We start from the raw sequence: 11,864 nt of genomic DNA, 5'->3' as shown, positions 1-11,864 counted from the left end.
CAGACAAATATAAGGCACAAGTCAGGCACACAGTTTAAGATACAAACATGCATTTATTCAAAATTCACATATAAACACAGTATCTTTTATATTCAGCTCAAAACTGATATTCACTGGATAAATTGTTCTGTTATATAACATTGTAAAAGTGCTTTGGAATGACACGTCTTTAGTCTGTCTGAGTGTGACTGATTCATATCTGAATCTGCAGGCCGAGACTGGCATTATAAAAACTGGAAGACTGGGCTGAGGCAGACTGAGACAAGGCGTGTCCTGTTTTCTTTAACTGTAATGAATAATGCTCGTGTGATTTAGCTTTAAAAAATGCTAATGGGGCTGTGAAAAGCCTGTGAAAAGTAGCAGGGGTCTGGTCCACAATAGGAACTACAAACTTCCCTGGCTTTGTTATTGTTCTCATAAAATATAGAAGACTACCTGTTTAAACATTATTACCAGGAAGTACTATTAAAACATAATCAGTTAATGGCAAAGGCTGCATAGTCAGAACTGGATTTTGCACTTCCCTGTTCTTAAAAAACTGACTGCAATGTTGAAATGTAAATTTGTAATGGTGAATATTGACAATAAAAAGAATAGACTGCTGTAATTGGCATAACTACATACCATATAGTACACACACTGGATAATGGTTCGTTGTTCAGTTAACACACATGAATACGACTCAGTACAAAATTCAGCCTAAACACTCACATCACAAATATATGTTATATAAAATAAAAAGTGATCAGTCCACTATGATCATCATCAAAACTCTTATTCCCTCGAATTCCCAAAGACATACTGTACACTATAGTGACACCAAAAAGACAGCGCACCTTACAGAAGGCTTCACCAACCTTCAAAATTAGGTTGACATTTTGGGAAATGTGCTTAGTAGCTTTCCTGCTGGGAGTTAGATGAAAAGGTCGTACCACTCTCTATTTAAATACCAAATACAAAGCCTGAGCCCATTAGCATAGCTTAGCATAAAGGGGGAAACAGCTAGCCTGGCTCAAGGCTATTCAACGAAAGCTGGGACACGCTCTGTGGGAGCTATGGAGTATGACATGTGCAATGTAACTTGAGTTATGGTGTTGGAGTGCTAGAAATAAAGGGATGGGGTCCACTTAGGTGCTCTTTTTTTTAGAACTTCAGCATACATCAGAACAGACGGCAGCCTATATATAACATTTGCATACACAAAGCATTTGTTTGTGGTCTTTTAGTTCAGTCTATTTCAGTTATTACAAAAATGTATTTAGTACAAAAATATTCTGCCTTACTTGGCCGACTGTGGACACCTCTGTGAAACCAATCAATCATTCCTGTGGTCTACAATAGTGTGTCAACTATTCAGCCTTTCAGCAAAAGCAGACCAAATTCGCTGTGCATGTGTTGTGACCCACTGATAAAATGTTATACAACACTGTGACTCCTCTTTTTAACCTCCTTGGCCGGGCTCTGTCCTGTGATCCGCCAACTTACACCTTTAAAGCTCACTGCTCCCAGACAAGAAATAGTTCCAGTGTGTAACTCGGCACAGTGATAATGGCTATAAAGGAATATTTTGCCATTTTGGGAGATAGGCTGCACTTTTTAGCTTCCTGGAGGAAAAGTTGGATGAGTAGTTCCCAGGCAAACAGCAGAAAGTCCAAGGAATCTATAAGTGTTATAGTTTCTTTGGGAGACTCCAAGAAGTTAATTCTGCGAGACAAGAAATAGTCCAGTGTTACGCAATATAACCCCTATTGTCTGGATTGAACAAACGAGATAAAACACACTAATAAGTGAGCTTTAGAGGTGCTAGCAGGTGGATTTTGTCACTTTTGGACAAAGCCAGATTAGCTATTTTCATGTTTCCTTTATCTTTATGCTAAGCTAATCTAACAGGTGCTGGTTCTAGCTAGGTTCTTTACTTCACAGACCTGACAGTGGTATCAATCTTTTCATTATCTCAGCAAAACCAATAAGCTAGTTCCCAAAATGTCTTTTTATTCATTAAATATATATATATATATATATATATATATATATACACACACATAGCAGAAGTTTTTCTTTATAAGCAGAATTTATCTGTGCAAGAACTCATTTTCTGTGATGCTCCCTCCCTGAGCCATTTGCTCTGTTGCTCTCAGTAGTCTGACCCTGTCTTCTCAGTGAGCGACTGGCAGGAGGAGAGGTAGAGTGCTCAGTGAAGCTGGTTTCTGTGAAATAAAACTGCCGTGTGGTAGCACCGTGTCAGTTTGAATGCTTTGAGGCTGCCCGTGAGTGAGTCTCTAAAGAGACAATACTTGGTTTCATAAGCTTCTTGTTCCACTTGGCATGCGACGCAGGATTACTGAATGCTGTACACTGTCTCCAGCTCCTCGGCTGCTCGTCCCAGGTGCATCTTTCTCAGTTCATCCAACAACTCCTGCAACAAGGGCATGTGCAGCATTCTACCTTGTCTTCCTCTACCCGTTGACCCTCTCTCGGCCCACACCCTCAGCATCTGGTAGTGAGCCTCGCGGCAGGATCGGGAGTGATCCAACTCTGCTTGTTCGATCTCTGTGTCTTTCACACCAAGAGAACGCACCAGCTGCTTCACCTGCAGCACAGGAACCAGGTCCAGCACAGTGTAGATCAGGTCAGAGACTGCAGGAAGCGAGAAAAGGTAGGGAGTTGTTGGGGGAAGAGATAGGAGTTAGTACAATAGTTTTCTGTATGTTTGAGTCAAAACACACCGAACTGTTCATATGGAGCATGTGCTGCTATGTGCAGTATAAAATAACACTCACCCTTGATTTCCAGGGGGACACAGTCAGGCAGATTGGGCGGCTCTGGTTCACTCACAGGACTTGGAGGAACAGCCGTAACGCTCATGTTCTGTGAAGGTTCATCACTTTGGATTAGGACTCGCTATGAGACAAAGGCAGATTAAATGTTAATGACTGTAAATGTCCATCCAGCAGAGAAAAGTAACCACAGACTGTTAAATCAGTGTACCTCGCATGAGTCCTGGGAAACGTCTGATGGTTGGCAGGATGGTTTCAGCATTTTCTTCTCAGTCGACATTTTTGTGGCCACATGGGTGATGAGAACCACAAGCACCAGCGAGACCACAGCCACAACTCCTACTGCAGTAATTATGTTGATAAGATATTCATGTCCAGGCTCACGGCCTTCGTAAGGATCCGAAGAGGCAGATAGGGAACAAAAGATGAAGGTGGATACACGTTAAAAAGCAACAGTTATTCTGACAGTCCAAACTACATTCTATTTGTAAAGAAGCCACATCTAAAAAACTCTACACTTTAATACCTAACTAACTTTATCTTCGCCTCTTTGATGCTAAACAAGAATATTTCTGCAGGCTTCACCAGGTTAAATTCAAGACTTTTTAAGGCCCAGATCACACAGAAAGTGTTTTAGCAGCTCTTTCTGCAAGCATTTTTTTTTTTTACTACTGACATTCAATAATTAAAAAAAAAGCAGTGCTGTGCGCCTCGGGTTTTGTAACCTGCAAAATGCTGTCTGTGTGATCGGAGCCTAAAGGAGCTGTATGCGACACTCAGAGCATACCAACGATTCAGAGTCTGTTGCTGGATTATCTGCACACAGTTCTCAACATGGAGGTGGTTGAGCCGGAGCTACCAACTCACGGTGCAAACTCTATAAACAGCCCAGACAATGGCAACAGTGCTGACAGAGTTAGCAGCGTTAACCAGGGAGGAACTGCTCTGCTGCCGTCCTGATAGTGATTGCCACATGAGGGCAGTGCAGAGTGATGGCAGAGGGGCACTTAGCCACCATGCAAGTGCCAGAACAACAGAGAAGCTCAGATTTCAACACATAGAGGGAGAGTGACTTCATTCTCTGCTCAGGATGCCATTACTCCAATATGTCTTTACATAGCAAATAGCTGTTTGCTGCTGTATCAATGTTTTGAATGACGCATACAGAACATTTAAGACCTCTTTAATACCATATAGAACAGAATGTTATACCCTTGTCATGATTGTAACGGCCTAAGCATTAAAGTATGATGGAAAACTTGTAGGGACAATATGTCCAAGAATTATTTACTGTATCACATTTCTTTCAGTACGTCCTTGCAGTTTATAAAAATAATTCCTAATAAATTAATTAATTAACACCTCCTGGACCTGGATAAGAGACAGGTAGTACCAGTGGTTGCGGCAGGTCTGAGGATGCAGACTCCACAAAATAGGATTAAAAGGTTAAGTAAGTGTCTGATTGCCATCCTGGTATTGGATACAAAAACATTTTATAACTTAAATGACAGCGTAAAGCAAGGCAAAGGTTTGGTTTGGCTAATATGGAAAGTTAAGCTAGCGTGTACCTGATTTATAACTCCTTTTCTGTTCCAAATGCACAGGAATAGCTTGCCTTTGCAAAATTTTACTTCCCTTAAAATGTCTGTCCTTACATGACTTGGCTTAAACTGAAAGTGAATCATGTGAAATGCTCTTAGATATTTAGACATTTTCCATTTTAGCTAATTAATATAACACTAAGACTAAAATGAACAATTTAGACCTAATTGTTTCTCACAAAAAAACAAAACATCTGTATTAATGTCAGACTGCTGTTCAATTCATGGTTTCCACATTACCACAGTGCAGCTGTAGTTCATTACACATCACACACATCATATTGAAACCGCAGAGTAACACTACATCCTGTTCATTTCATGGCGCCAGTGTATTAACTCTTTCACATAAAAAGTGCCCTGTTGTTCACAAGCGCTCACCTTTTGTAGTCAGAACAGGAACTGTTGAACAGTGATGCTCACACCCTTTGGTACAACTGTGGGGAAGAGAGAGGACATTTCACAACACTGAGGAGGAAGTTACACATCTAAAGAGGAAGTGATAAACACGAAGGTTGACATGCCTTTTTCTGACACCAGCAAATTTGTTCAAACAAGTGCATGTTAACACTTTGAATATAGTTTCCTAGCTAATACCACACAGGAAATTGGTATTAATTGAAGGAAAAATACTGTCTCATCTGCCACAGTTATTATTAATGCGGAAAGAGTGTAGCTAAGGATTATGGGCTTTATGGGCGCATAGTTTCTCTGGGGCTTCCCCCCTTTAATTCTTTTATCAGTGACAAATATCTGTGTCTGTCCACCTCCTAAACAAATTAACTCAACAATCAATAACTGGACACATCCAGAGTTTTTGGGCTTTACCAAGATAAGTTTATTGATTGCCCCATTTATATTTTTACTAGGAATTCCCTATTTAAATGCATATGTAAGACAGTTTTAAAAACTTTGGCTAAATGTAACTCCCTCGTGACAACACTTTGACGCAAATGTTTAAAAGATTTACAAGTAGGCCTATCTTACATAGGACCAGAGGGATTTATGATATTTTAGGGGTCCTCTCTTAGTGTATCAGAAGCCAATGACGTAGCTTATTTAACAAATGATTACCTGTTTTGTAAATGTTAAAATGTCATAAGCCCAGTCTCAGTGTCTCGTAACTTCTCTCTTTTGTTGCCAGCGAATGGAAAGATTGAACAAAGTCGGAAGTGTGCCGCAAGTTTCAATTCAACAAAACAACTTCCCTATTAACAACTTTAAATATAAGCATCCCAAAAACAGGATGGGAACAATGCATGTAGCAAACGCTCATATACGTTAGTGCACTCACTTCTTGCAGCGTTCACACTTGTTGTTGACTTTGTAGTAGTTCTCTTTACATTCACACACAAAGTTTCTCTCAGGTGTACCTGTGCAAAACAAAAATAATCCTCTTTAGACTGACCACAGAATTAATAAATGAGAAGTTTTTACACAACTAAATATTCATAGAATTCCTAACATTGCCAGATCTTAAGACTTACATGTCTGTTTTTCCTTTTCATCTGGTCCACACGGTGTACATCTGAGACACTCGTATGTTTCTGAGTCGATGACAGACTTGTAATACCCCTCCACACAGCGACAAATCCTGTTTTGGTTTCTTTGACATGGTGATATCTCCTTGTCATATTTTGCTGTGAGAAAGGTTGAAAAGAGAGAAAAAGTGAGCAAAGAAAACCCTAACCTGATACATCACTGACAAATCAAAGAGATGAAGCTGATTCACAAAAACAGTAATGTTGCTTTACCTAGGCACTTTCTGCAACGTCTGCAGTTGGAGGCGAAGTTCATTTCGTCTGTGAATAGTCCCTCAGGACATTGTATGCACTTAGTTCTCTGATTCACACCCTGACACATTTCTACAAGCTTAAAACCTGGAAAACATAAACACGCCATGTTCACACAGTTAGTTCTTTGTAAAATGGATTTAATCATAGAAGAAGAAGTCTGCTTATGTGATATTATTTTCAATAATGACCACTGTGGATCATATGCATTGTGCAGGAGGCCATAAAATACCTGGAGAGCATTTGTTGCAACAAATTCCTTCATTATTGGGATATTCCCCTGGTTCACACGTCACCTCCTCTGAAGTTTGTAACAATGTCAGAGTGGGGATGAACATGCACTGCAAAGTAGAATATACAAAGAAAAGCTTTATTGTCCATTACAAGGAAGTTTATCACGTACTCATGCAATTTCAAATTATTAGGGAAGTGAACTTCAAGTTTTTCCTCACCATAAGGAGCAGTATTGTGCCAACAGGGGCTTTTTTGTTCCATCTTCCTCTTTGCCCAGCTCTCGCCATCATCTTACAGGTTTAGCTCAATCCATCTGAAGCAGCCTGCAAGGAAAACAATCTATAAAACCCCTAAAACAGCCAATGTAAGAGAGATATAACTCCAGGTACCATGCATACTATTACTAAGTCTACCTTTTGCTGAATGATAGACAGACGATATGCTCTGGGCCCACACACTTTCAGTCACAACTATATATAATATCTGGTGTTTTAAATTTCCTTAAATGAACAATTAAATCCAGCTGAATTACAAAACTAAGGCTTAGTTATATTTTTTAAATTGCGATTAAAAAAAAAAGATTCGCAAACAATCCTACGCCCATGATGCACTTCTCATCTCTAGCACCACCAACAGGCCACAGTCTGTCATACACTACAGGATACAAATTTCCATCAGGCTCAGCTGTACTTTGACATTAATGTATCATGTGTGCTGCTGTGTTTTGGTAAGAATTTGGCAGTACGATATGAATCACAATACAGGGGTTATGATTCAATACATTGCAGGTTATTGCTATAATGTAAGCCAGGCAACATGTTTATTTTATTTTTTTATTTAATTCTAGGAAAATGTCATGGTGTAAAGAACACACCATCATATGCATAAAGAAGCTTACTGACCTGCATTTGTATGTATCACAGTCCCTGTAACATTGCATTGAGAACCTACAAGACAAATGTAGTGCCTCTAATTTATGAAGCTCTTTACTCTCTTTACTGCATTAAATTGCTGCTGGGCTCCATTACTGGCCCAATAACCCCCCCAGTGCTCCCACTTTCCACTCCACTGCACAACCCCAAGGTTTGCATGTTGTGTGGTATTTTGTTTAAACAAAAAGTACTTCTGTGCATACGGTGTTGAGGTCTTATAAACAGATTTTGACACAGGGACAAGACAGGGCCTCGAGTAACACAAATAAAGCAATGAAAGTGAAAGGTTGGTGTTTCGCCTCGCTATATTTGCTTTTTATTTCAGCGCTGTTTTCACAATTTTTGTAGCTTCCTCTTTAATGCACAGTGCTTACAGTCTGGCACCTAGTCACTATCTTATCATGAAGTCTCAACTTCACCTGAGCTCTCTTATTGGCTGGGTGCTGCACACCACTGCCCAAAGGCTGCAGCCCATGAAAGTCTTGAACGCAGCAACAGAAGAAGGAAATAAGAAATTACAGGCAGAGGGCGGGTTCTCTGCAGATAAATACACTGTCACATATTTCTGTTGGGAAATCATGGATGACTGAGAGGAATTACTTTTGTTTGAGCTTATAAGTTGCTTTTTTAAAAAATCCTGCAAGGCCTTTATTGTTTCAGCTGATAAGTGCTTTCAGCCGGGGCTTTCAGGGCCAGTTAGTAATCCAGACTTGAGTACACCTGTGGCTGAAAACATAAAACTTTTGATCTGAAAAGGTAGACTAAGTCGGATAAGCTCCATTTAAGATGTCCTCAAATGACCAGACTAACACTTCTGATTTTAGTAACAATGTGGTCTTTATTACTCAGGCGCTGACTCAGGTCATATTTTAGAAGAACAGCAAAGTTTTCTCTCTATTTTACATCCACTAATAAACAGTGTTTTTTTGGTGTGTAATGAAAAGCCCTTTGTGCATAATTTCAGTGATTAAAAGTATAAAATCTCCATTAAAGAACTCCTGACCCTTGACCTGAGAACCTTAAAGGAACAGTGTGTAAGATTTAGGGGGATTTAGTAGCATGTAGTGGCAAGGGCTGCAGATTGCAACCAGCTGAAACGTCTCCCGGTTAGAATTCCTTTCATGTTTATTGTTCAGAAGGTTTTTACTGGGAGCTGAATAATCCTCAGAGGTCTCTTCATCTCCGAAACAAATGAACCCTGTGATTTAAACTGCTGAAAACACTGAATAAAGCGTTTTCCTGTCAGAAATCAGCGTTTCTGTGATGCTGTTAAGCATGTTGGAGACGGGCTGCTAACCCATCACTTGCTGATATGTGCTCACCTTTTTTTCTGTGATACTTTCAAATCAAGATGTTCAGAAGATTTTTACTGGGAGCTGAATCATCCAAACGAACAGACCCCGTGATTTAAACAGGAAAAAACACTGAATAAAGCAGTTTTACTTTAGAAAACCAGAATTTTTCTGGCACTGTTCGCCGCAGAGGGGCTGTTAACTCAAGACCTTCTCATTCCAACTCAGCAAACAGTCGACTTTCACGTCTAAATATGACGTGCTAGGTAACCTCCTGTATCTGGTGCTGACGTCCCAGGATGGCGCGTCAATTTACGCCTGTGTCATGTATTGTGTTTTTTCAAAATACACTTACGTTTTCACAGGAAATGTACAGTTTCTGTTTCATAATATTCTTACAACGCAGGTAAAACACTTCATTTTCATGTTTATTTCCTTGTGCAACAAAAACACGTGGTTGTGTTTAGAAGTAAACATCATGGTGAACAGAACATGGTGAACCAGGTGAAAGTCTGGGGTTTGTTTGACCCATCCGCTTCCCCTCCAACCTGAATTATAGAGACTTTCCAGCTCTTTATACGATGTAGTTGCCGGCAGTGTTACAAACTGCCAAAATCACTGATGAAGGGGTGGTATTTGAAGAAATACCAGAGTCAAAACGGGCTGGTTAACTGCAGTGGCTGACACGCAAACACACACGGACCCATCTAGAACCAGTGTTTGGTTTGTCAGTTCTGGGCTACTGTAGAAAAATGCCGGTGCAACAAGGCAGACTCCATGGACAAGGACCTGCTCCCTATGTAGATATAAACGGCTCATTCTAAGGTAACAAAAACACAACGATTCTTATTTACAGGTGATTATACACTAAAGAAAACATACTAATTATATTCCATGTCTGCCAATTTATCCCTATAAAACCTACACACTGGACCTTTAAAATAATTTACCGAACCAGCTGACATACAGTAAACCTGGGGCTCTCACGGCTCTGGGACCACTTAGTAATCCAGCCTTGAGTACACCTGTGGCTGAAAACATTAAACTCTGTATCTGATAAAAGATGAAGTCTGATAAGGTGATGCCGACATGTCCTCAAATGACCAGACTACCACTTCTGATTTTAACAGCGTGGCCTTTATTACTCAGGCACTGACTCAGGTCATAGTTTAGAGGAACAGCAAAGTTTTCGCTCTATTTCACATCCATTAATAAACAAAGTTTTGTTGTGTATAAATAAAAGCCATTTAGTGATTATAAAAAAAAATCTAACTAAATGCCATTAATGAACTCCTGACTTTTGGCCTGATTATATTGACAGGATCAATTCACCCATCCCACATACTTGGCATCTAAGCAACACTTAGTCTTAGTCTTACATTTAGTTTAAGACACCCACCTCTGACATGTCTGCCTCTTACACAATAAATTGGAGGTCAAGGAAACTTCATGTGAGGTGCTGATTAGGAATCAAGATAATCCATACACTTTGCTATGGACAGGTTTAACTCTCTGACAAGGAAATAGGCCAAATGAAAACAGTTGACAGGTCTGTGAATGAAGCTGAGTAACCATTATATTGGGGAGGGGGCTGAAGTTTCAGAGGTGGTTTTCTCCAAACATAGCAGATAAAACGAAACTATTTGCAGGGTCGGTGAGAGGTAAGCAAGAAACTCTGTTAATGAATTTGATATGATAAAAACATAAAGGCAGCTGTATTTTATTTTGTTTAATGCCGAATATGATATCTTAAAATACCCTTAAACTGAGATGTAAGGCATTACATATTAAAAGGGAAGTTGTCGTAGTTTTCATTACACTGAAAGTCATTTGAGGTTGTCTCGTTATATGGTAAATGCATGGATGGATTCTCCTCTGCCATAACTTTTTATTAGTAACCAAAGGGCATAAACACACATTAAAAATCAATATAGGTCAGGTTATTTAGTGAGGTATGTAGTCAACAGAGACTTAAGACTGAATTGGTCTGCAGCCAGTATAAAAAACGACTCTACATATTTCAGCTCCACTGGTTTGGCAGCTTCGCCCCTCTATTCCCCGTCGCTCTGACACACACACACACACAGTGCACTTAACTTCTAACTTAAAACCCCTCAAAAGTCAACCTGACAAACTTACGTGTTGACTGATAACTTTGACGTATGTCAGAGCAATACATACACTCAAGTTTTTACTGTTTTTCTTTCTTGTCTCATCGGTTTCGGTATAGCTACACACCACACGCCTACCACAGTCTCAAGTCTGATATGAATCTCTTCCCACACACTGACACGCTGAGGTATTTTACCGTCACTTACCTGGACAACCACTGTCACAGCGAGGGCTTTGTCCTTCACTTCAGGTCCATATACGACAATTAAATGTATATTTAATTCAAGATATATCAGTTTGTTTTTTACCAAAGCAGAGCGACGTCCCGTTGCCCCTTTCGGTACAGCACGAGCGGAGGCGGACTCAGACGGGAAATATAGCTGCGTCACGAGACCGTCTGTGTGGCAGCAGGCATCTGCAGCAAAAACACACAGAAACCTATTAGGCAATAATGAGCAATACACACAGGTGAGCGCCCGTAAGTCCACAGGTGACTCACTCTACAGATGCATGGATATACACATATATGATATTTACTTTTATTTCTCCTCAATGAATATTAAACTGCCTTTAAAGGTAAATTAGAGGAAGAACTACTTACATTTTAATCAATGTTGCAAAATGGCCCTAAATAACCCCTTAATTGACTTTATTTCAAAAAAACTTTATTTCAATGTCAGGGACACAATAAGAATTTGCCACTGAAACAGGTCCAGTGTTCAGGATTAACCCTTTGAGACCTGGAATGGCATCCATTTTCTTGTGCTGCATTAAGGTGCCTTCCACAAGTATTGAGACTTTTAAACCTGGAGCAAATTGGTTTGATTTCTGTCGAAAACATGGGGAAAAGGGCAATGAGCAACTCTGCAAGAAATGCCCCACAAATTGCAAGAAATTAGTAGATTTAAAAGATTGTAAAAGCTCAGGGAGAAAGTCCATGAAACTGTGATTATGATTATTCATTCACTTTCTTTAACCGCTTATCCTGTTGGGGGTCACAGGGGGGGCTGGAGCCTATCCCAGCTGACATTGGGCGAGAGGCAGGGTACACCCTGGACAGGTCACCAGACTATCACAGGGCTGACACATAGAGACAGACAACCAATCATGCTCACATTCACATCTA

General features: G+C 40.0%; 1 protein-coding gene across 2 annotated transcripts; it reads right to left on the bottom strand.

Annotated features, from left to right (window-relative positions):
* Positions 1 to 33: 33 nt before the first annotated feature.
* On the bottom strand, positions 34 to 11,123 carry tnfrsf1a (tumor necrosis factor receptor superfamily, member 1a). 2 transcript variants are annotated; one of them, XM_049583685.1, is made up of 10 exons: positions 11,047 to 11,123; positions 6,621 to 6,725; positions 6,401 to 6,509; positions 6,130 to 6,255; positions 5,863 to 6,015; positions 5,670 to 5,748; positions 4,757 to 4,812; positions 2,989 to 3,164; positions 2,781 to 2,901; positions 34 to 2,637 (listed from the first exon to the last, which is right to left on the bottom strand). In XM_049583685.1, the coding sequence occupies exons 2-10, from the start codon at positions 6,690 to 6,692 to the stop codon at positions 2,339 to 2,341; spliced, it is 1,191 nt and encodes a 396-aa protein (XP_049439642.1). In that variant the 5' UTR covers positions 6,693 to 6,725; positions 11,047 to 11,123; the 3' UTR covers positions 34 to 2,338. The 2 variants fall into 2 exon arrangements, with proteins under 2 accessions (XP_049439642.1, XP_049439641.1); XM_049583684.1 differs by having other exon boundaries at positions 10,945 to 11,116.
* Positions 11,124 to 11,864: the final 741 nt, after the last annotated feature.

This window comes from Epinephelus fuscoguttatus, linkage group LG8 (genome assembly GCF_011397635.1).
Source record: "Epinephelus fuscoguttatus linkage group LG8, E.fuscoguttatus.final_Chr_v1".
NCBI classification, from domain to species: Eukaryota; Metazoa; Chordata; class Actinopteri; order Perciformes; family Serranidae; genus Epinephelus; species Epinephelus fuscoguttatus.
The sequence above is the reverse complement of the archived record's forward strand: the minus strand, read 5'-3'. Positions and strand labels throughout refer to the sequence as shown.